This window comes from Musca domestica, unplaced genomic scaffold, assembly GCF_030504385.1.
Source record: "Musca domestica strain aabys unplaced genomic scaffold, Musca_domestica.polishedcontigs.V.1.1 11, whole genome shotgun sequence".
Taxonomy (NCBI): Eukaryota; Metazoa; Arthropoda; class Insecta; order Diptera; family Muscidae; genus Musca; species Musca domestica.
This window is the reverse complement of record NW_026712133.1, coordinates 4,187,737-4,213,163: the sequence shown is the minus strand read 5'-3', so window position 1 is coordinate 4,213,163 and position 25,427 is coordinate 4,187,737. Positions and strand designations below refer to the sequence as shown.

The following is a 25,427-nucleotide window of genomic DNA, read 5'->3' as shown; positions in this document are numbered from 1 at the left end:
ACTATGGAGGGTATATTAACTTTGTCATTCCATTTGTAACTCCTCGAAATACTCATATCAGACCCAACAAAGTATATATATTCTTGATCAGCGTAAAATTCTAAGTCGATTTAGCGATGTCCGTCTGCCTGTCTGTGTGTCTGTTGTAATCACGCTATCTTTCGAATGAATTGAGATAGATGGCTAAAATTTTGCACACATGTTTATTTTTTCAGTAGGCAGGTTAAGTTCGTAAATGGGCCATGTAGGTCCACGTTTTCATATAGCCCCCATATAACGGTACCTCCCTATATTCGATATTTTGATGATTTTAGCGATATTATTCACGGGAATTGTTTCAAATTTGGTATTTGAAGTTCGTTATAGGAACTACGGTCTGTGACAGAAAATTGTCTGTGCGGGTCCAGGTCTTCATATAGGCCCCATATATCAGTACCTCCCTATATTCGGTATTTTGACGATTTTAGGTACAATACCCACTGAAGTTGTTTGAGATGTGGTATTTGAAGTTCGTAATAGATGCTACAGCCTGTGACAGAAAATTGTCTATGCTGGCCCAGGTCTTCGCACAGCTCCAATTTAACGGCACCTCCTTATATACGATATTTTGATGATTTTAGCTACATTATTCGCCGTTTATTTCAAGTTTCGAAATTGCTTAATGGCTTATGACAAACAATGCCTATGTATGTCCACGTCGTATAGACCCCAAGATAACGGCTATATTCGGTATTTTTAAAATTTTAACAGAATTTTTTAAGGATTTTATTTTTTAAAAATTTCCAAATTCGTTGAAAATGGTGGAAGGCATTAAAAGTTCCGCCCGGACGAACTTACTGCTTTTTAACTTGTTCTATTTGGTCTTCGACAATATATCTCTCAGTTAAAGGAAGTCGACGTGGGCTGCAAAATATAGGATCGTCCTGATTTAATACATGGTACAATAAGAAGGTAGAACAGCTTCGCAAAACTACAGAAATACACCCTTGAACCCATGTCCGCTTCCTGTCAAATTTGTATGTAACAAGTTTTTTCCATTTATTCGATATTTTTCCTCATTTTTAAAATAAGTTAAATAGCGCGAAAAATAAGTTAAATGTCTGGATTTTTGATCTTTCAAATTCATAGCAATACTGATGAATAGCTTTAATGTGCATCCCGCAATAAACGTTTCTTACAATAATTTTTTCAAAACAATGAATTATTGGTAAAATTGGCAGAAGTCAAAACACTTAGAAAAATTGTAATCAGCTGGTTGGTTTTTGGTGTACCATGAATTGATGTAATTCTAATATCCACGTTCGTTCCTTTCGTCTTTTCGGGTCGATAGTTGTTGATCATAATAATAACTTTTCTCTTAGCGTCATCACTTGCCGTTTTTCCGTTTTTCCGATATCAAATTCCGTGTCCTTTGCGTAGTTCTAAATATCCAATGCCATCATGCATTAACTTTTTCAGACTGTTCATCTTTCAATTTACTAAACTGCATTTGTTCCGGTAATGGTTATTTCAGCGTACGAGCAAAATTGTTTTCCAATAATAAATGTAAACTTTATGCATATATAACTTGCATGGTATAACCTGAAAACATAACGCGTATTTCCCACAATCTATTTCGAATTCATATTCAAAATATCAAATTGACTTTATTTTGTTATTTCCAAATTCGACTAGGCAAAAGTTTGCTTTAGTTAGCTGAGGCCTATTCTGATATTTTTAAACGTTTTCAGTTACGATGTTAAACCTACGTCCAGTATCGAATAAGGCTAACCATTTCTTATCGCCAAACTTAACATCTATTTTCATGTCTTTGTCTGAATTTATTTGTCGTAGTATTTCGAAATATGATCGTAATTGTTGCAATTGAAGCACTTCATTCCTTTTTCAATATTTCGGCATTTTTTGAATGTATTACTCTTGCCGCCAAAATAAAAGTTTATAATTTCAGACTTCTCTGATTTATTTGTTGCTTTTCGTTGAACTGGCTCAGAATATTCTTTATCGCTGTTGATGTCTGCAACTTTTTATAAGATCGAAGTTTCTTAAAAACATTTATCTCATTTTTGACATTTTCCTTTCCATCAACATTTTATGAAGTTGGCAACTATTTACCAAGGTATCGAATTCGACCAATAAAGCCTTTTTAATTGTTGATATGACGTAATGACTCTGTCAGTGTTTATGAACAATTTTGCTATGTATTTCAAAGAACGTTTTGCAAAAATAAACATTTGAAATGATCCCAACACATTACCCTGGCATTCTCCTCAAATTCCTCCAGCCACGAGCGAACTGACAAATTCTTACCTCTATCAAAATTTGTTATTGTGTCGTCTAATCTCTGTGACTGCAGACATGTAATAATATCTTTATTGCTCTCGTAGTCTTTATTATACATACCATTCATGGATTGCCGTTGTACATGTTGTTGTGTCTCTCCATTGTTGTTGCTGTTCTACATAAGAACTTTGCTTTGCAAAATTTGACTAACGGCAATAACATTACATCTGCTCATTCTAACTGGGAGTAATTTCTTCTCGGTACAATGGTTAAATCATTGTCATTGGTCGATTCAGGTTCGTCATCATAATACTCATCAAGGTAGATTTAACAGGTAACCGCATCGGCGAATTGCTACAACAAAGCAACTTTTGTGGTATCCTCAAATGTCAAAATTGGCATCCAAGGCGTAAACATACATTCGCCATGACATTTAAAGTTTGCGGCAAATTTGTTTCAACCAATCAGAAACGAGGTGTTGGTTTACATTTTATGTTGTGTGTGGAAATTAAACCAAGTAATAATACGACTCTCGGGGACCACTGCAACAGCCCCAAGTTGATAATTAGCCCCCGAAATATTTATACAAGTCCACAACTGTAATATTATCTACGTCATCGACAAATACCACTAATATTCCAGCCAATGTTGGTTACACCGACTCTAGCACATGGCACAACAGTAGCAAGTATTCCCGATCAAATGGTTTTAAAGAAAGAACAAAACACCAGTAAAAGCCCTTTAAGAATGTCGAGCAATCAAGCTAGTAGCCACTTGGTGGATACCAAGCACTCTTGGTAGCAGAGCCGATGCAAATTCCCCAAACAATACAAAGAGTTTTCCCAGACCACAGAGAGCAGGGGCTAGTGGAAGTTTGGATAAGACCAAATAAGTCATAGCTCTCGTAAAAAACTGGATCAGCAAAGGATAATGCCTACACATTTAACTTTATAATTGAATCGCCCAATCATGAAAAAGTCTCCAACTATGAAATGGAACTGATGAACCTCGACCAAGAACATTTGGGCACTCCGGAAACAGATTACTCCTGTGTTGTACGCATGCATTCAATGGAATTTGCACGCTTCCGAGAATTGGCGCAATTCTGTGAATCTATGGTTATCTGTTGTACCAAGGGAGGTGTAAAATTTTCGGCATTTGGTGATGTTGGTTCGGTAAATGTTAATTTGGCACAAAATTCAAGTGTGGACAAAGATGATGAGGCAGTCATTATTAAAATGCAAGAGCCTATCCCCTAACATTCGCCTGTCGTTACCTAAATGTCCTTTGTGTGGACAAATACAGTTGTCCATGTCGGCCGATGTACAATTGGTGGTGGAGTACCGTATACAAGATTTGGGCCATTTACGTTATTATTTGGCGCTTAAAACTGAACACGACGAAAGTTAAGCAATTCAGGAGAGTGAAGTGTACAGCAAATAAGTAGTGTTATTAAAATATATTGATGAATATTTATTCATTTTTAAAAAAGTTTTTATTGTAAAACACTTTTAGTGAAGAAGACATAAACAATCTTTGTTTTGCATTCATTCAGGGCGAATTCAGCATTACAACAACTTGTTTTGACATTTAAAGGTGCCGTCAGCTGGGGCGATGCGACTTCCTAATAGATCTACATTACGTTTGACTCTCTGCGTTTGTTAGCAGCATATCTTTCTTGAGATTTTGTGAATATGTGAGAACACAAATTCTCGACATCGTTACTCAAACATTATAAATTGCGAATTGAGACTAGATCGGCTGTTGACAAGTTCTGTTTAATGTATTTGACTTTTTCTCCATACTTAGGGCTGTCCTCTGCATACTCGAAGCCTTCAAAGTTGCATAATCGTCATCGGTTTGATCGATCTCTTACTTCACCAAAGATAAATTTATGCTGTCCCGCTGTTATTGTCCGTTTAGCCGTAGACAAACTGTTGCGTATGACAACAAAATCTCCCAGAGTTGGCATCGCTGTTGTTTTACTCTGTTCGTTCGAACTTTTTCAAATGCGTTTTTTTCTTGTTCCTCTTTTGTGAGTCAAGGTTAAATTAAAGTTACAGTTTTCTAATTGTTGTATTTTACTCCGAACAGAACCGTTATTTTAAACATACAAACATATAAATATAATTTTATTTTTTTCTATGACACAAATGCTGTTTCTGAAAAAGTAACCTCTTCTCCAGAATATTGTTTAAATAGTCTGTGGAGATTTAAAAAATTAAATGAGCGATATTATTTCACAATAACACAAGTTAAACGAACGGTTAACACAACCACAACAGTTTTCATGTATTTGTAACATTTGTAACGTAACACTCTGCAAAAATGGATTTGGCATTCTTTATGTCTTTTTAGCGTTTAGTTTCTCGACATTTATATTTTTCCTGATCGTGGTTGAGTCCTGATATTTATAGGGTTCCTTTTAAGTAAACTCAACTGCGCTTGTAAAAATCAAATGGTAAACCTTTCACTGTTTGTGCTTTATTAGATACTGGATCTAAACGATCATTAAACCAAGTAAAGTGGCAAAGAGAATTGGGTGTGAAACAAGTAAGTCTAATGCATATACGAATAACATGCAACATTACTTTGTGTGGAAATGCAAACAATGTGATAAAAGTGACCGCTTTTATTAATGGAAAATATAACAAGAAAGAATATCTCTGAATCAATTCCAATGTATAAGCTAAATGAAATCCGCGATATAAAACTTGCAGATCCTTTTGTCTTATAATGAAGTGAGATTGATATGTTAATTGACAGTGATATATTGCCATCCATCATATTGAATGGAACTAAAATAAATGTGTATTTTGTTGGCCAATGTTGAGATTATTAAATATGGGTTTATTGGGCTTTTATGGTCAAGTTAATTAAATGAAAATAAACGAATTTATTTCATATTATGCTCAACGTTTCGTTGACTTGTTTCCAACTTTTTCAAAAGCGTTTTTTTTATTGAATTCTGGTTATAAATGAGAAACATATTTCATTATAAGAATTTTGTTTGGTGACATATTACACTTTAAATTTAACTTACATCAATAATTATGCATTATTTATTTCTTATTAATATTAATAAAACGGGACTCCACAACATTTTATTAATATAAAGTAAAAATAAATAATCAATAAAATATGAATCACAGTTAAACTTAAGCTAAATCACAGAACCGTTTCTAAATAATCGCAATAGAATACTGTAGTTTAGTATTATCTTTGTCTTCTTTGGTATTTATTGATCTGGCAATCCTTTGTTGTATTCGTAGACTTTCCAATGTATATCTTTTGTTCTCCTTCTTTTCCCTATCTAAAATTTTGACATTTGTTAGATCAGCTGCGTGGCCACTCTCCGTTGTGTGTTGTGACAGTGCTGTTTTTGCTAATCCTTTATTAATAACATTTTGATGATCTCCTATTCTTACACCAAGCATTCTTTTTGTTGTGCCCACATAAACGTTCCCACATTTCTCTTTCTCATTGCCATTGCATGTAATTTCATATACAACGTTGTGTTGTTTTTGTTTGTCTTCTTTTGTTTTTGTGCGTTTGAAGATCTCTTGCATTGTCTGATTGGATTTGTGTGCTATCATTGTTGTTGTACTTTTAATTATTTGTTTGAGGTTTTTTGTTTTTGTTAAATTTGGCAGCTACGGTACACTCACAAAAATTTGTTCATTTGATTTATTGGTTTTTTCTATATTTTTGTTTTCTTTGTTTTTGCAGTCAATGATTATTTTAACTACCTCTGCGGCTGCATCAATATGAATGCTATTCAGACCCGCTTGATAGGTTTCATGATCTAGGGGCTCTCTCTTATATCGCTGGACATCTCTCTCTAGATCATGCAGGTTCTTCCTGACACGCCTGGGTGGGGGAGTTCTATCCACCATATGGTGGTTAGGGTGACTCCCACGATAACACCCAAGCGGGTACTGCAACGAAAGCATATCATTATGCTGACGTAAGGGAAGAACCTTCGTCTCCTCATGTAAGTGGTCCACAGGAGGCATGAGGAGGCACCCTGTTGCAGTTCTCAGGGCGGCATTCTGGCAGGTCTGAATACTTTTCCACTGCGTTGCACTCGTATTCGCCGACCACACTGGAGCCGCATAGCTAACCACAAACCGACCTATCGCTTTATAAGAGATCAACAAGGTTTCCTTATCCGCACCCCAAGTGCTGCCGGCTATCTCCTTGAGCACCTTGTTCCTACTTTTCATTTTATCGCAAATAGCTGTGGCTTGTGCGGAAGACTTGAACATGCTATAGAATGTGACCCCAAGGATTTTGGGGTAGTTGGTGGTCGGTATTATGTGCCCCTCGACCTGCACATTCAGCTGTGCTCTCATCTCCGCAGTCAATGTGGTAAATAGTGTGGCCGTCGATTTAGTGGCGGATATTTTCATATTCCTCGCATGGAAGAAGGCGGCAAGCTCCGCGAGATAGCTTTTCACCCTGACACATATGTCATCAACTACAGGACCCGACGCCATGATCGTACAACCATCCGCATAAGTTACGATCTCGATGCCGTCTGGAGGTCGCGGAATTCCGGAAAGGTAGGAGTTAAACAGTTCCGGAGATATCACCCCACCTTAGGGAACTCCCTTCCACGTACGACTGGCGTCCACACATATAGTTGACTATCCAACGTTTCAAACTTGGCCGGGGGTAGTGTTCTCAACGTCCTCGAACAGCGTGGCATGGTTGACCGTATCAAAGGCCCTTGATAGGTCGAGAGCCACCACTACTGTTCTGTGGCACGGCCTGTTCTGGTTGAGTCCTCGACTGATATGTGTGGATATGGCGTGCAATGCTGTTGTAGTGCTATGTAGTGGACGAAAGCCGTATTGATGGTTAGCAACTGAATAGCTTCCTCTGATACTGGGGAGGAGTAAGGCCTCGAGAGTCTTTGCTACTGGCGACAAAAGCGAAATTGGCCTGTATGATTCGTTTTTGCTGGCATCCTTGCCAGGCTTGCCCAACGCTTTAGATGACTAAGCGTTTCGGATGACATTCGCAACATCATCCATCGTAAACTGTGGAAGTACATCCTCGGCGGGAAGAGCTCTTATACGACGTAGTACTCTTCGCCTCGCCCTATCACTCTCGGGGTGCTCGACAAATTGGAGGTTAAAACAGCCAGCGCACCTCTTCGGATCAGTCACAGTTACGTCGTTAAATGTGACTGCTGTCCTATCATCCTTTTTCCCAGGGTTCGAGAGTGACTTTACCGTTACCCACAGTTTACTCAAATCGGTTCCAATGTTGCAACACTTCAGATGGTCTAGCCACTTTTTCCGCTTATGCTCCTGTACCAACCTGTTGACTTCCACTGTCAGTTCACTGACTCTGGGATCAGTAGGGTTGGTATGTAGGAGCTAATCACGCTCATTCGCTAATCCCGGGATATACACATGAAGCACCTCTACCTCAGCAGTTCCACGTCTTCGTATAGCCCCATATAACGGTACCTCACTATATTCGGTATTTTGATGATATTAGCGCCATTATTCACCGGAATTGTTTCAAATTACGTATTTAGAGTTCGTAATGGATGCTACAGCCTATGACAGAAAAGTGTCTATGCAGGTCCAGTTCTTCGTATATCCCCCATATAACGGTACCTCCCAAAATTCGGTATTTTGATGATTTTAGCGCCATTATTCACCGGAATTGTTTCAAATTACAAATTTAGAGTTCATAATGGGAAAGTAAAGCGTTGGGACAATCGAAAAAATAAATAAAATAATAATTTAGACTGGAGTGTGAAATAATAAAGTTACAATTTTAAGATCAACTGTTGCTGTGTGCTGAATTATATTTCTATTATATAGGAACAAAACATTAAATGCGTGTGTCTCATTTAAGAATGGTAACCATTTAAATTAGGACGCGGTGGGATGATATCGTGACTCATAAGTTCTGCCGGGCTACCAAGACTCATTGATTAGTCACGGAAGCTCGTTGGACTGTAGCGCGTGCTTCGACTTTAGTCTTCTGGGTCAAATAGAACAAGCGTGCAACAGGAGTGAGCCTGTAGTTGTTGATGTACTCGGCCGTGAACATTTCTCGGAATGTTGGCCGATAAATACTTTGGTGTCGCATGGAGGAAGGTTGAAAGAACAACTTGAACTATGCTCAGGATGGTAATGGTGGTGGGGAATATTAGGTTCTTTTGTAGCTTCTTGAGAATGGAAATACTCCAGGAGTTGAGTCAATTTCGTAAATGAGCCACGTAGGTCCAAGTTTTCATATAGCCCCCATATAGCGGTACCTTCCGATATTCGGTATTTTGATGATTTAGCGACATTATTCACCAGAATGGTCTCAAATTACGTATTTAGAGTTCGTAATAGGAACAACAGTCTGTGAAAGAAAATTGTCTATGCAGGTCCAGGTCTTCGTATAGGCCACATATATCAGTACCTCCCTATGTTCGGTATTTTGACGAGTTTAGGTATAATACTCACCGAAATTGATTGAGATATCGTATTTGACGTTAGTAATGGATGCTATAGCCTGTGACAGAAAATTGTCTATGCTGGTCCAGGTCTTCGTATAGCCCCCATATAACGGTACTTGGTATTTGAAGTTCGTAATTATTTCAAATTTGGAATTTGAGATTCGTAATGGATACTACAGCCTATGGCAGAAAATTGTCTGTGCAGGTCCACGTTTTCGTATAGCCCCTATAGAACGGTAGTTCCCAAAATTCGGTATTTTGATGATAAAACGATTACCGATAAAACGGTACCTCCCTATATACGATATTTTGATGATTTTAGCTACATTATTCACCGTTTATTTCAAGTTTCGAATTTGAATATGGTAATAGCTAATGGCAAACAATGCCTATGTAAGTCCACGTCGTATATACCCCAATATAACGGCTATATTCGGTATTTTTAAAATTTTAACAGAATGTTTTAATTTATTTTTTGAAAATTTCCAAATTCGTTCCAAATGGTTGCGGGTATTCAAAGTTCGGCCCGGCCGAAATTATTGCTTTTTAACTTGTTACATTTAAAATTTGGTGCCTTTGCTTTTGTACTTGTTGCCAAAAAATTAACAGTATTTTAAAGAGAAAAAATCGTTTGTTGTTGTAGCAGTTTTAACATGTTCCGTTGTTTGTTTTCTGATTAATCCGGTTTTTCCTCAATGTCCATGTTTAGGAATTCTGCTATCTTTATGGGTTGTAGCCATAGATCCTCTGGACTAAGTTGGGTAGGTTTGGCTGGACAATTAAACAGGTGCAGCGTATTGTGCGGACCTGTATCGTACGCTGGGCAGGCGTTCCGCACATCTTCGTAAATTCGTGCGCAATACGAATTGAGACGGCGGCATCATCCTGAACGTAGTTGGGCCAAAACTATCCTGGTTTGCCTAGGCAGCCGACGTTCTACAGCTGCAATGGATTGGGGGTGGACTCCGAGTATGGCATTCATACTGTAATTATTAACTACCTCTGCGGCTGCATCAATATGAATGCTATTCAGACCCGCTTGATAGGTTTCATGATCTAGGGGCTCTCTCTTATATCGCTGGACATCTCTCTCTAGATCATGCAGGTTCTTCCTGACACGCCTGGGTGGGGGAGTTCTATCCACCATATGGTGGTTAGGGTGTCTCCCACGGTAACACCCAAGCGGGTACTGCAACGAAAGCATATCATTATGCTGACGTAAGGGAAGAACCTTCGTCTCCTCATGTAAATGGTCCACAGGAGGCATGAGGAGGCACCCTGTTGCAGTTCTCAGGGCGGCATTCTGGCAGGTCTGAATACTTTTCCACTGCGTTGCACTCGTATTCGCCGACCACACTGGAGCCGCATAGCTAACCACAGACCGACCTATCGCTTTATAAGAGATCAACAAGGTTTCCTTATCCGCACCCCAAGTGCTGCCGGCTAACTCCTTGAGCACCTTGTTCCTACTTTTCATTTTATCGCAAATAGCTGTGGCTTGCGCGGAAGACTTGAACATGCTATAGAATGTGACCCCAAGGATTTTGGGGTAGTTGGTGGTCGGTATTATGTGCCCCTCGACCTGCACATTCAGCTGTGCTCTCATCTCCGCAGTCAATGTGGTAAATAGTGTGGCCGTCGATTTAGTGGCGGATATTTTCATATTCCTCGCATGGAAGAAGGCGGCAAGCTCCGCGAGATAGCTATTCACCCTGACACATATGTCATCAACTACAGAACCCGACGCCATGATCGTACAATCATCCGCATGCGCGGAATTCCGGAAAGGTAGGAGTTAGACAGTTCCGGAGATATCACCCCACCTTAGGGAACTCCCTTCCACGTACGACTGGCGTCCACACATATAGTTGACTATCCAACGTTTCAAACTTGGCCGGGGGTAGTGTTCTCAACGTCCTCGAACAGCGTGGCATGGTTGACCGTATCAAAGGCCCTTGATAGGTCGAGAGCCACCACTACTGTTCTGTGGCACGGCCTGTTCTGGTTGAGTCCTCGACTGATATGTGTGGATATGGCGTGCAATGCTGTTGTAGTGCTATGTAGTGGACGAAAGCCGTATTGATGGTTAGCAACTGAATAGCTTCCTCTGATACTGGGGAGGAGTAAGGCCTCGAGAGTCTTTGCTACTGGCGACAAAAGCGAAATTGGCCTGTATGATTCGTCTTTGCTGGCATCCTTGCCAGGCTTCAGTAGCGGAGCCCCCCGGGCCCAACGCTTTAGATGACTAAGCGTTTCGGATGACATGATGGAAGTACATCCTCGGTGGGAAGAGCTCTTATACGAAGTAGTACTCTTCGCCTCGCCCTATCACTCTCGGGGTGCTCGACAAATTGGAGGTTAAAACAGCCAGCGCACCTCTTCGGATCAGTCACAGTTACGTCGTTAAATGTGACTGCTGTCCTATCATCCTTTTTCCCAGGGTTCGAGAGTGACTTTACCGTTACCCACAGTTTACTCAAATCGGTTCCAATGTTGCAACACTTCAGATGGTCTAGCCACTTTTTCCGCTTATGCTCCTGTACCAACCTGTTGACTTCCACTGTCAGTTCACTGACTCTGGGATCAGTAGGGTTGGTACGTAGGAGCTAATCACGCTCATTCGCTAATCCCGGGATATACACATGAAGCACCTCTACCTCAGCAGTTCCATACTTGACTTCTACCCCATACACTCCATGTATGGGTCACCAGAGACTAGCTCAAGCAAGATAGGTCTGTATTGAATAGAATAGTGTAACAGGAACGCTAATCCCCCACCTCCACTTCCTCAACACGTTGTAACCATTGCAACGTTGTAAGCTACAATTTTCATTGATCTTGGTTTCCTGCACCGCTGCGATCTTAATATTCCTCCGATTCATAAAATCCACTATCTCATCAATTTTACCTCGGAGTCCGTTGCAATTGAACTGCAAGAGTGATGCACTGTCCGGAATTGGAACTGCAACATGTGGCGTTAGGTGCTGTGGTAAAGGTTGCTATTCTGGAGACTGCGGGGGAGTTCCATACTCCGACGACGACTCGGAAGTTGACGACGAGGTCGAGGTCGAGGACTCACTGGGGACCACGTTGGTATAGCACAAAGCAACATAGTCCCTATCACTATAGTCTCGCAACCGGGTTAAACCGGAACAATTCCTAAAATGAACCCATCCTCTGCATCCATTACATCGCACCGAGACTGATCTATGGTGGATGATTTTTTGGCAAACCGTACAGAACCATGGTCCGGGGTTTTCCTCAAGCCCGGCACGGGGCAAGCATTCCGGGATGTGCTGCTCCCAATACAGAAAAATAAACAAACACGAACATGTATACACTGGGTTGGCCGCTGGCCGAACTGGAGTGTTGTGGTTTCGGGTCAATCCGGTGTCGTAGAACCCGCTGCCGAAGGATTGAAAAAAAATCTTTTGTATGTATGTTTGTTGTTGTTTAAAACAATTGAAATCAACACATACACTAACACCATAAAAATACCACTCTCACTTTGCTGCATCGTTTTTGTTACATTTGTTTTGCTTACATCATAAGCAACGAATATTACAAGCTTATGTCATCTGTTTCATTGCTTCGGTGATCGATCTGTCATCTGCCATTGTTCGACTATCGATCAGCTGGTGAGGTGAAAAAGAGTTGTGTAGTTAGTGCGACGAGTAATGTAACGTATACAGCTACTGCATACGTTGAATACCACAATAATATACAACTGAATAATAATAATAAAAAATAATAAAACAAATAAATAAAAATAAAACTAAATGAAATAAATGTCTGGATTTTTGATCTTTCAAATTCATGGCAATACTGATGAATAGCTTTAATGCGCATCCCGCAATAAACGTTTCTTACAATATTTTTTTCCAAACAATGAATTATTGGTAAAATTGGCAGAAGTCAAAACAATTAGAAAAATTGTAATCAGCTGGTTGGTTTTTGGTGTACCATGAATTGATGTAATTCTAATATCCACGTTCGTTCCTTTCGTCTTTTCGGGTCGATAGTTGTTGATCATAATAATAACTTTTCTCTTAGCGTCATTTTTCGTTTTTCCGATATCAAATTCCGTGTCCTTTGCGTAGTTCTAAATATCCAATGCCATCATGCATTAACTTTTTCAGACTGTTCATCTTTCAATTTACTAAACTGCATTTGTTCCGGTAATGGTTATTTCAGCGTACGAGCAAAATTGTTTTCCAATAATAAAGTTTACATCTATGCATATATAACTTGCATGGTATAACCTGAAAACATGACGCGTATTTCCCACAATTTATTTCGAATTCATATTCAAAATATCAAATTGACTTTATTTTGTTATTTCCAAATTCGACTAGGCAAAAGTTTGCTTTAGTTAGCTGAGGCCTATTCTGATATTTTTAAACGTTTTCAGTTACGATGTTAAACCTACGTCCAGTATCGAATAAGGCTAACCATTTCTTATCGCCAAACTTAACATCTATTTTCATGTCTTTGTCTGAATTTATTTGTCGTAGTATTTCGAAATATGATCGTAATTGTTGCAATTGAAGCACTTCATTCCTTTTTCTATATTTCGGCATTTTTTGAATGTATTACTCTTGCCGCCAAAATAAAAGTTTATAATTTCAGACTTCTCTGATTTATTTGTTGCTTTTCGCTTTGCTTTCCTGAGCCAGGAATATTCTTTATCGCTGTTGATGTCTGCTACAGTTTGTAAGATCGAAGTTTCTTAAAAACATTTATCTCATTTTTGACATTTTCCAACTATTTACCAAGGTATCGAATTCGACCAATAAAGCCTTTTTAATTGTTGATATGACGTAATGACTCTGTCAGTGTTTATGAACAATTTTGCAATGTATTTCAAAGAACGTTTTGCAAAAATAAACATTTGAAATGATCCCAACACATTACCCTGGCATTCTCCTCAAATTCCTCCAGCCACGAGCGAACTGACAAATTCTTACCTCTATCAAAATTTGTTATTGTGTCGTCTAATCTCTGTGACTGCAGACATGTAATAATATCTTTATTGCTCTCGTAGTCTTTATTATACATACCATTCATGGATTGCCGTTGTACATGTTGTTGTGTCTCTCCATTGTTGTTGCTGTTCTACATAAGAACTTTGCTTTGCAAAATTTGACTAACGGCAATAACATTACATCTGCTCATTCTAACTGGGAGTAATTTCTTCTCGGTACAATGGTTAAATCATTGTCATTGGTCGATTCAGGTTCGTCATCATAATACTCATCAAGGTAGATTTAACAGGTAACCGCATCGGCGAATTGCTACAACAAAGCAACTTTTGTGGTATCCTCAAATGTCAAAATTGGCATCCAAGGCGAAAACATACATTCGCCATGACATTTAAAGTTTGCGGCAAATTTGTTTCAACCAATCAGAAACGAGGTGTTGGTTTACATTTTATGTTGTGTGTGGAAATTAAACCAAGTAATAATACTCTCGGGGACCATACTCTCGGGGACCACTGCAACAGCCCCAAGTTGATAATTAGCCCCCGAAATATATATACAAGTCCACAACTGTAATATTATCTACGTCATCGACAAATACCACTAATATTCCAGCCAATGTTGGTTACACCGACTCTAGCACATGGCACAACAGTAGCAAGTGTTCCCGATCAAATGGTTTTAAAGAAAAAACAAAACACCAGTAAAAGCCCTTTAAGAATGTCGAGCAATCAAGCTAGTAGCCACTTGGTGGATACCAAGCACTCTTGGTAGCAGAGCCGATGCAAATTCCCCAAACAATACAAAGAGTTTTCCCAGACCACAGAGAGCAGGGGCTAGTGGAAGTTTGGATAAGACCAACTAAGTCATAGCTCTCATAAAAAACTGGATCAGCAAAGGATAATGCCTACACATTTAACTTTTTAATTGAATCGCCCAATCATGAAAAAGTCTCCAACTATGAAATGGAACTGATGAACCTCAACCAAGAACATTTGGGCACTCCGGAAACAGATTACTCCTGTGTTGTACGCATGCATTCAATGGAATTTGCACGCTTCCGAGAATTGGCGCAATTCTGTGACTATGGTTATCTGTTGTACCAAGGGAGGTGTAAAATTTTCGGCATTTGTTGATGTTGGTTCGGTAAATGTTAATTTGGCACAAAGTTCAAGTGTGGACAAAGATGATGAGGCAGTCATTATTGAAATGCAAGAGCCTATCCCCTAACATTCGCCTGTCGTTACCTAAATGTCCTTTGTGTGGACAAATACAGTTGTCCATGTCGGCCGATGTACAATTGGTGGTGGAGTACCGTATACAAGATTTGGGCCATTTACGTTATTATTTGGCGCTTAAAACTGAACACGACGAAAGTTAAGCAATTCAGGAGAGTGAAGTGTACACCAAATAAGTAGTGTTATTAAAATATATTGATGAATATTTATTTATTTTTAAAAAAGTTTTTATTGTAAAACACTTTTAGTGAAGAAGACATAAACAATCTTTGTTTTGCATTCATTCAGGGCGAATTCAGCATTACAACAACTTGTTTTGACATTTAAAGGTGCCGTCAGCTGGGGCGATGCGACTTCCTAGTAGATCTACATTACGTTTGACTCTCTGCGTTTGTTAGCAGCATATCTTTCTTGAGATTTTGTGAATATGTGAGAACACAAATTCTCGACATCGTTACTCAAACATTATAGATTGCAAATTGAGACTAGATCGGCTGTTGACAAGTTCTGTTTAATGTATTTGACTTTTTCTCCATAATTAGGGCTGTCCTCTGCATACTCGAAGCCTTCAAAGTTGCATAATCGTCATCGGTTTGATCGATCTCTTACTTCACCAAAGATAAATTTATGCTGTCCCGCTGTTATTGTCCGTTTAGCCGTAGACAAACTGTTGCGTATGACAACAAAATCTCCCAGAGTTGGCATCGCTGTTGTTTTACTCTGTTCGTTCGAACTTTTTCAAATGCGTTTTTTTCTTGTTCCTCTTTTGTGAGTCAAGGTTAAATTAAAGTTACAGTTTTCTAATTGTTGTATTTTACTCCGAACAGAACCGTTATTTTAAACATACAAACATATAAATATAATTTTATTTTTTTCTATGACACAAATGTTGTTTCTGAAAAAGTGACCTCTTCTCCAGAATATTGTTTAAATAGTCTGTGGAGATTTAAAAAATCAAATCAGCGATATTATTTCACAATAACACAAGTTAAACGAACGGTTAACACAACCACAACAGTTTTCATGTATTTGTAACATTTGTAACGTAACACTCTGCAAAAATGGATTTGGCATTCTTTATGTCTTTTTAGCGTTTAGTTTCTCGACATTTATATTTTTCCTGATCGCGGTTGAGTCCTGATATTTATAGGGTTCCTTTTAAGTAAACTCAACTGCGCTTGTAAAAATCAAATGGTAAACCTTTCACTGTTTGTGCTTTATTAGATACTGGATCTAAACGATCATTAAACCAAGTAAAGTCTAATGCATATACGAATAACATGCAACATTACTTTGTGTGGAAATGCAAACAATGTGATAAAAGTGACCGCTTTTATTAATGGAAAATATAACAAGAAAGAATATCTCTGAATCAATTCCAATGTATAAGCTAAATAAAATCCGCGATATAAAACTTGCAGATCCTTTTGTCTTATAATGAAGTGAGATTGATATGTTAATTGACAGTGATATATTGCCATCCATCATATTGAATGGAACTAAAATAAATGTGTATTTTGTTGGCCAATGTTGAGAATATTAAATATGGGTTTATTGGGCTTTTATGGTCAAGTTAATTAAATGAAAATAAACGAATTTATTTCATATTATGCTCAACGTTTCGTTGACTTGTTTCCAACTTTTTCAAAAGCGTTTTTTTTTTATTGAATTCTGGTTATAAATGAGAAACATATTTCATTATAAGAATTTTGTTTGGTGACATATTACACTTTAAATTTAACTTACATCAATAATTATGCATTATTTATTTCTTATTAATATTAATAAAACGGGACTCCACAACATTTTATTAATATAAAGTAAAAATAAATAATCAATAAAATATGAATCACAGTTAAACTTAAGCTAAATCACAGAACCGTTTCTAAATAATCGCAATAGAATACTGTAGTTTAGTATTATCTTTGTGTTCTTTGGTATTTATTGATCTGGCAATCCTTTGTTGTATTCGTAGACTTTCCAATGTATATCTTTTGTTCTCCTTCTTTTCCCTATCTAAAATTTTGACATTTGTTTGATCAGCTGCGTGGCCACTCTCCGTTGTGTGTTGTGACAGTGCTGTTTTTGCTAATCCTTTATTAATAACATTTTGATGATCTCCTATTCTTACACCAAGCATTCTTTTTGTTGTGCCCACATAAACGTTCCCACATTTCTCTTTCTCATTGCCATTGCATGTAATTTCATATACAACGTTGTGTTGTTTTTGTTTGTCTTCTTTTGTTTTTGTGCGTTTGAAGATCTCTTGCATTGTCTGATTGGATTTGTGTGCTATCATTGTTGTTGTACTTTTAATTATTTGTTTGAGGTTTTTTGTTTTTGTTAAATTTGGCAGCTACGGTACACTCACAAAAATTTGTTCATTTGATTTATTTGTTTTTTCTATATTTTTGTTTTCTTTGTTTTTGCAGTCAATGATTATTTTAACTACCTCTGCGGCTGCATCAATATGAATGCTATTCAGACCCGCTTGATAGGTTTCATGATCTAGGTGCTCTCTCTTATATCGCTGGACATCTCTCTCTAGATCATGCAGGTTCTTCCTGAAACGCCTGGGTGGGGGAGTTCTATCCACCATATGGTGGTTAGGGTGACTCCCACGATAACACCCAAGCATGTACTGCAACGAAAGCATATTATTATGCTGACGTAAGGGAAGAACCTTCGTCTCCTCATGTAAATGATCCACAGGAGGCATGAGGAGCCACCCTGTTGCAGTTCTCAGGGCGGCATTCTGGCAGGTCTGAATACTTTTCCACTGCGTTGCACTCGTATTCGCCGACCACACTGAAGCCGCATAGTTAACCACAGACCGACCTATCGCTTTATAAGAGATCAACAAGGTTTCCTTATCCGCACCCCAAGTGCTGCCGGCTAGCGCCTTGAGCACCTTGTTCCTACTTTTCATTTTATCGCAAATAGCTGTGGCTTGCGCGGAAGACTTGAACATGCTATAGAATGTGACCCCAAGGATTTTGGGGTAGTTGGTGGTCGGTATTATGTGCCCCTCGACCTGCACATTCAGCTGTGCTCTCATCTCCGCAGTCAATGTGGTAAATAGTGTGGCCGTCGATTTAGTGGCGGATATTTTCATATTCCTCGCATGGAAGAAGGCGGCAAGCTCCGCGAGATAGCTATTCACCCTGACACATATGTCATCAACTACAGGACCCGACGCCATGATCGTACAATCATCCGCATAAGTTACGATCTCGATGCCGTCTGGAGGGCGCGGAATTCCGGAAAGGTAGGAGTTAAACAGTTCCGGAGATATCACCCCACCATAGGGAACTCCCTTCCACGTACGACTGGCGTCCACACATATAGTTGACTATCCAACGTTTCAAACTTGGCCGGGGGTAGTGTTCTCAACGTCCTCGAACAGCGTGGCATGGTTGACCGTATCAAAGGCCCTTGATAGGTCGAGAGCCACCACTACTGTTCTGTGGCACGGCCTGTTCTGGTTGAGTCCTCGACTGATATGTGTGGATATGGCGTGCAATGCTGTTGTAGTGCTATGTAGTGGACGAAAGCCGTATTGATGGTTAGCAACTGAATAGCTTCCTCTGATACTGGGGAGGAGTAAGGCCTCGAGAGTCTTTGCTACTGGCAACAAAAGCGAAATTGGCCTGTATGATTCGTCTTTGCTGGCATCCTTGCCAGGCTTCAGTAGCGGAGCCGCCCGGGCCCAACGCTTTAGATGACTAAGCGTTTCGGATGACATTCGCAACATCATCCATCGTAAACTGTGGAAGTACATCCTCGGCGGGAAGAGCTCTTATACGACGTAGTACTCTTCGCCTCGCCCTATTAGTCTCTGGGTGCTCGACAAATTGGAGGTTAAAACAGCCAGCGCACCTCATCGGATCAGTCACAGTTACGTCGTTAAATGTGACTGCTGTCCTATCATCCTTTTTTCCAGGGTTCGAGAGTGACTTTACCGTTACCCACAGTTTACTCAAATCGGTTCCAATGTTGCAACACTTCAGATGGTCTAGCCACTTTTTCCGCTTATGCTCCTGTACCAACCTGTTGACTTCCACTGTCAGTTCACTGACTCTGGGATCAGTAGGGTTGGTACGTAGGAGCTAATCACGCTCATTCGCTAATCCCGGGATATACACATGAAGCACCTCTACCTCAGCAGTTCCATACTTGACTTCTACCCCATACACTCCATGTATGGGTCACAAGAGACTAGCTCAAGCAAGATAGGTCTGTATTGAACAGAATAGTGTAACAGGAACGCTAATCCCCCACCTCCACTTCCTCAACACGTTGTAACCATTGCAACGTTGTAAGCTACAATTTTCATTGATCTTGGTTTCCTGCACCGCTGCGATCTTAATATTCCTCCGATTCATAAAATCCACTATCTTATCAATTTTACCTCGGAGTCCGTTGCAATTGAACTGCAAGAGTGATGCACTGTCCGGAATTGGAACTGCAACATGTGGCGTTAGGTGCTGTGGTAAAGGTTGCTATTCTGGAGACTGCGGGGGAGTTCCATACTCCGACGACGACTCGGAAGTTGACGACGAGGTCGAGGACTCACTGGGGACCACGTTGGTATAGCACAAAGCAACATAGTCCCCATCACTATAGTCTCGCAACCGGGTTAAACCGGAACAATTCCTAAAATGAACCCATCCTCTGCATCCATTACATCGCACCGAGACTGATCTATGGTGGATGATTTTTTGGCAAACCGTACAGAACCATGGTCCGGGGTTTTCCTCAAGCCCGGCACGGGGCAAGCATTCCGGGATGTGCTGCTCCCAATACAGAAAAATAAACAAACACAAACATGTATACACTGGGTTGGCCGCTGGCCGAACTGGAGTGTTGTGGTTTCGGGTCAATCCGGTGTCGTAGAACCCGCTGTCGAGGGATTGAGAAAAATCTTTTGTATGTATGTTTGTTGTTGTTTAAAACAATTGAAATCAACACATACACTAACACCATAAAAATACCACTCTCACTTTGCTGCATCGTTTTTGTTACATTTGTTTTTCTTACATCATAAGCAACGAATATTACAAGCTTATGTCATCTGTTTCATTGCTTCGGTGATCGATCTGTCATCTGCCATTGTTCGACTATCGATCAGTTGGTGAGGTGAAAAAGAGTTGTGTAGTTAGTGCGACGAGTAACGTAACGTATACAGCTACTGCATACGTTGAATACCACAATAATATACAACTGAATAATAATAATAAAAATATAATAAAACAAATAAATAAAAATAAAACTAAATGAAATAAATGTCTGGATTTTTGATCTTTCAAATTCATGGCAATACTGATGAATAGCTTTAATGCGCATCCCGCAATAAACGTTTCTTACAATAATTTTTTCAAAACAATGAATTATTGGTAAAATTGGCAAAAGTCAAAACAATTAGAAAAATTGTAATCAGCTGGTTGGTTTTTGGTGTACCATGAATTGATGTAATTCTAATATCCACGTTCGTTCCTTTCGTCTTTTCGGGTCGATAGTTGTTGATCATAATAATAACTTTTCTCTTAGCGTCATTTTTCGTTTTTCCGATATCAAATTCCGTGTCCTTTGCGTAGTTCTAAATATCCAATGCCATCATGCATTAACTTTTTCAGACTGTTCATCTTTCAATTTACTAAACTGCATTTGTTCCGAGCAAAATTGTTTTCCAATAATAAAGTTTACATCTATGCATATATAACTTGCATGGTATAACCTGAAAACATGACGCGTATTTCCCACAATTTATTTCGAATTCATATTCAAAATATCAAATTGACTTTATTTTGTTATTTCCAAATTCGACTAGGCAAAAGTTTGCTTTAGTTAGCTGAGGCCTATTCTGATATTTTTAAACGTTTTCAGTTACGATGTTAAACCTACGTCCAGTATCGAATAAGGCTAACCATTTCTTATCGCCAAACTTAACATCTATTTTCATGTCTTTGTCTGAATTTATTTGTCGTAGTATTTCGAAATATGATCGTAATTGTTGCAATTGAAGCACTTCATTCCTTTTTCAATATTTCGGCATTTTTTGAATGTATTACTCTTGCCGCCAAAATAAAAGTTTATAATTTCAGACTTCTCTGATTTATTTGTTGCTTTTCGTTGAACTGGCTCAGATTATTCTTTATCGCTGTTGATGTCTGCAACATTTTGTAAGATCGAAGTTTCTTAAAAACATTTATCTCATTTTTGACATTTTCCTTTCCATCAACATTTTATGAAGTTGGCAACTATTTACCAAGGTATCGAATTCGACCAATAAAGCCTTTTTAATTGTTGATATGACGTAATGACTCTGTCAGTGTTTATGAACAATTTTGCTATGTATTTCAAAGAACGTTTTGCAAAAATAAACATTTGAAATGATCCCAACACATTACCCTGGCATTCTCCTCAAATTCCTCCAGCCACGAGCGAACTGACAAATTCTTACCTCTATCAAAATTTGTTATTGTGTCGTCTAATCTCTGTGACTGCAGACATGTAATAATATCTTTATTGCTCTCGTAGTCTTTATTATAAATACCATTCATGGATTGCCGTTGTACATGTTGTTGCTGTTCTACATAAGAACTTTGCTTTGCAAAATTTGACTAACGGCAATAACATTACATCTGCTCATTCTAACTGGGAGTAATTTCTTCTCGGTACAATGGTTAAATCATTGTCATTGGTCGATTCAGGTTCGTCATCATAATACTCATCAAGGTAGATTTAACAGGTTACCGCATCGGCGAATTGCTACAACAAAGCAAACTTTTGTGGTATCCTCAAATGTCAAAATTGGCATCCAAGGCGAAAACATACATTCGCCATGACATTTAAAGTTTGCGGCAAATTTGTTTCAACCAATCAGAAACGAGGTGTTGGTTTACATTTTATGTTGTGTGTGGAAATTAAACCAAGTAATAATACAACTCTCGGGGACCACTGCAACAGCCCCAAGTTGATAATTAGCACAACTGTAATATTATCTACGCAACAACTGTAATATTATCTATCCACAACTGTAATATTATCTACGTCATCGACAAATACCACTAATATTCCAGCCAATGTTGGTTACACCGACTATAGCACATGGCACAACAGTAGCAAGTGTTCCCGATCAAATGGTTTTAAAGAAAGAACAAAACACCAGTAAAAGCCCTTTAAGAATGTCGAGCAATCAAGCTAGTAGCCACTTGGTGGATACCAAGCACTCTTGGTAGCAGAGCCGATGCAAATTCCCCAAACAATACAAAGAGTTTTCCCGGACCACAGAGAGCAGGGGCTAGTGGAAGTTTGTATAAGACCAACTAAGTCATAGCTCTCGTGAAAAACTGGATCAGCAAAGGATAATGCCTACACATTTAACTTTATGTTTGAATCGCCCAATCATGAAAATGTCTCCAACTATGAAATGGAACTGATGAACCTCGACCAAGAACATTTGGGCACTCCGGAAACAGATTACTCCTGTGTTGTACGCATGCATTCAATGGAATTTGCACGCTTCCGAGAATTGGCGCAATTCTGTGAATCTATGGTTATCTGTTGTACCAAGGGAGGTGTAAAATTTTCGGCATTTGGTGATGTTGGTTCGGTAAATGTTAATTTGGCACAATGTTCAAGTGTGGACAAAGATGATGAGGCAGTCATTATTGAAATGCAAGAGCCTATCCCCTAACATTCGCCTGTCGTTACCTAAATGTCCTTTGTGTGGACAAATACAGTTGTCCATGTCGGCCGATGTACAATTGGTGGTTGAGTACCGTATACAAGATTTGGGCCATTTACGTTATTATTTGGCGCCTAAAATTGAACACGACGAAAGTTAAGCAATTCAGGAGAGTGAAGTGTACAGCAAATAAGTAGTGTTATTAAAATATATTAATGAATATTTATTCATGACATTTAAAGGTGCCGTCAGTTGGGGCGATGCGACTTCCTAATAGATCTACATTACGTTTGACTCTCTGCGTTTGTTAGCAGCATATCTTTCTTGAGATTTTGTGAATATGTGAGAACACAAATTCTCGACATCGTTACTCAAACATTATAAATTGCAAATTGAGACTAGATCGGCTGTTGACAAGTTCTGTTTAATGTATTTGACTTTTTCTCCATACTTAGGGCTGTCCTCTGCATACTCGAAGCCTTCAAAGTTGCATAATCGTCATCGGTTTGATCGATCTCTTACTTCACCAAAGATAAATTTATGCTGTGCCGTTGTTATTGTCCGTTTAGCCGTAGACAAACTGTTGCGTATGACAACAAAATCTCCCAGAGTTGGCATCGCTGTTGTTTTACTCTGTTCGTTCGAACTTTTTCAAATGCGTTTTTTTCTTGTTCCTCTTTTGTGAGTCAAGGTTAAATTAAAGTTACAGTTTTCTAATTGTTGTATTTTACTCCGAACAGAACCGTTATTTTAAACATACAAACATATAAATATAATTTTATTTTTTTTCTATGACACAAATGTTGTTTCTGAAAAAGTAACCTCTTCTCCAGAATATTGTTTAAATAGTCTATGGAGATTTAAAAAATTAAATCAGCGATATTATTTCGCAATAACACAAGTTAAACGAACGGTTAACACAACCACAACAGTTTTCATGTATTTGTAACATTTGTAACGTAACACTCTGCAAAAATGGATTTGGCATTCTTTATGTCTTTTTAGCGTTTAGTTTCTCGACATTTATATTTTTCCTGATCGCGGTTGAGTCCTGATATTTATAGGGTTCCTTTTAAGTAAACTCAACTGCGCTTGTAAAAATCAAATGGTAAACCTTTCACTGTTTGTACTTTATTAGATACTGGATCTAAACGATCATTAAACCAAGTAAATTGGCAAAGAGAATTGGGTGTGAAACAAGTAAGTCTAATTTCAATATTAGCGGAATAAATGGTTCAGTAGTTGCATATACGAATAACATGCAACATTACTTTGTGTGGAAATGCAAACAATGTGATAAAAGTGACCGCTTTTATTAATGGAAAATATAACAAGAAAGAATATCTCTGAATCAATTCCAATGTATAAGCTAAATGAAATCCGCGATATAAAACTTGCAGATCCTTTTGTCTTATAATGAAGTGAGATTGATATGTTAATTGACAGTGATATATTGCCATCCATCATATTGAATGGAACTAAAATAAATGTGTATTTTGTTGGCCAATGTTGAGATTATTAAATATGGGTTTATTGGGCTTTTATGGTCAAGTTAATTAAATGAAAATAAACGAATTTATTTCATATTATGCTCAACGTTTCGTTGACTTGTTTCCAACTTTTTCAAAAGCGTTTTTTTTTTATTGAATTCTGGTTATAAATGAGAAACATATTTCATTATAAGAATTTTGTTTGGTGACATATTACACTTTAAATTTAACTTACATCAATAATTATGCATTATTTATTTCTTATTAATATTAATAAAACGGGACTCCACAACATTTTATTAATATAAAGTAAAAATAAATAATCAATAAAATATGAATCACAGTTAAACTTAAGCTAAATCACAGAACCGTTTCTAAATAATCGCAATAGAATACTGTAGTTTAGTATTATCTTTGTCTTCTTTGGTATTTATTGATCTGGCAATCCTTTGTTGTATTCGTAGACTTTCCAATGTATATCTTTTGTCCTCCTTCTTTTCCCTATCTAAAATTTTGATATTTGTTAGATCAGCTGCGTGGCCACTCTCCGTTGTGTGTTGTGACAGTGCTGTTTTTACACCAAGCATTCTTTTTGTTGTGCCCACATAAACTTTCCCGCATTTCTCTTTCTCATTGCCATTGCATGTAATTTCATATACAACGTTGTGTTGTTTTTGTTTGTCTTCTTTTGTTTTTGTGCGTTTGAAGATCTCTTGCATTGTCTGATTGGATTTGTGTGCTATCATTGTTGTTGTACTTTTAATTATTTGTTTGAGGTTTTTTGTTTTTGTTAAATTTGGCAGCTACGGTACACTCACAAAAATTTGTTCATTTGATTTATTGGTTTTTTCTATATTTTTGTTTTCTTTGTTTTTGCAGTCAATGATTATTTTCTTTATAAGATGAGGTGGATAACTATTTTTCTTCAATATTTCTGCATACTTTTTAATGTTTCTGTTTATAAATTGTTCATCTGTTAAGAACATTATTTTGTTAAGTAGGCTTTTTGTTGTGTTGATTTTCATGTTTAGTGGTTGTGTGGAGTGGAAGTTTATTATTCATCCTGATGATATCTTTTTTGTATACCATTCAGTTAAAATGTTGTTTTTGTCTCGTATAATTAATTTGTCTAAATATGGTAGTTTTGTTCTGTGATTTAGCTTAAGTTTAACTGTGATTCATATTTTGTTGATTATTTATTTTTACTTTATATTAATTAAATGTTGTGGAGTCCCATTTTATTAATATTAATAAGAAATAAATAATGCATAATTATTG

At 38.1% G+C, this 25,427-nt stretch overlaps 2 protein-coding genes and 1 pseudogene across 2 annotated transcripts; all 3 read left to right on the top strand.

Annotated features, from left to right (window-relative positions):
- The first annotated feature begins 2,545 nt into the window (after nt 1-2,545).
- On the top strand, nt 2,546-3,690 carry LOC131807063 (proliferating cell nuclear antigen-like). The gene is given in 4 exon segments (XM_059132088.1): nt 2,546-2,576; nt 3,202-3,531; nt 3,534-3,560; nt 3,563-3,690. Coding segments are annotated over 4 exon segments (516 nt in total).
- A 10,925-nt stretch (nt 3,691-14,615) lies between these two features.
- Nucleotides 14,616-15,112, top strand: LOC101896201 (proliferating cell nuclear antigen-like; annotated as a pseudogene).
- Nucleotides 15,113-21,187: 6,075 nt separating this feature from the next.
- Nucleotides 21,188-24,951, top strand: LOC131806157 (proliferating cell nuclear antigen-like). Its single transcript, XM_059130099.1, is given in 3 exon segments — nt 21,188-22,660; nt 22,663-22,689; nt 22,692-24,951. Coding segments are annotated over 3 exon segments (456 nt in total). The 5' UTR covers nt 21,188-22,359; the 3' UTR covers nt 22,820-24,951.
- Nucleotides 24,952-25,427: the final 476 nt, after the last annotated feature.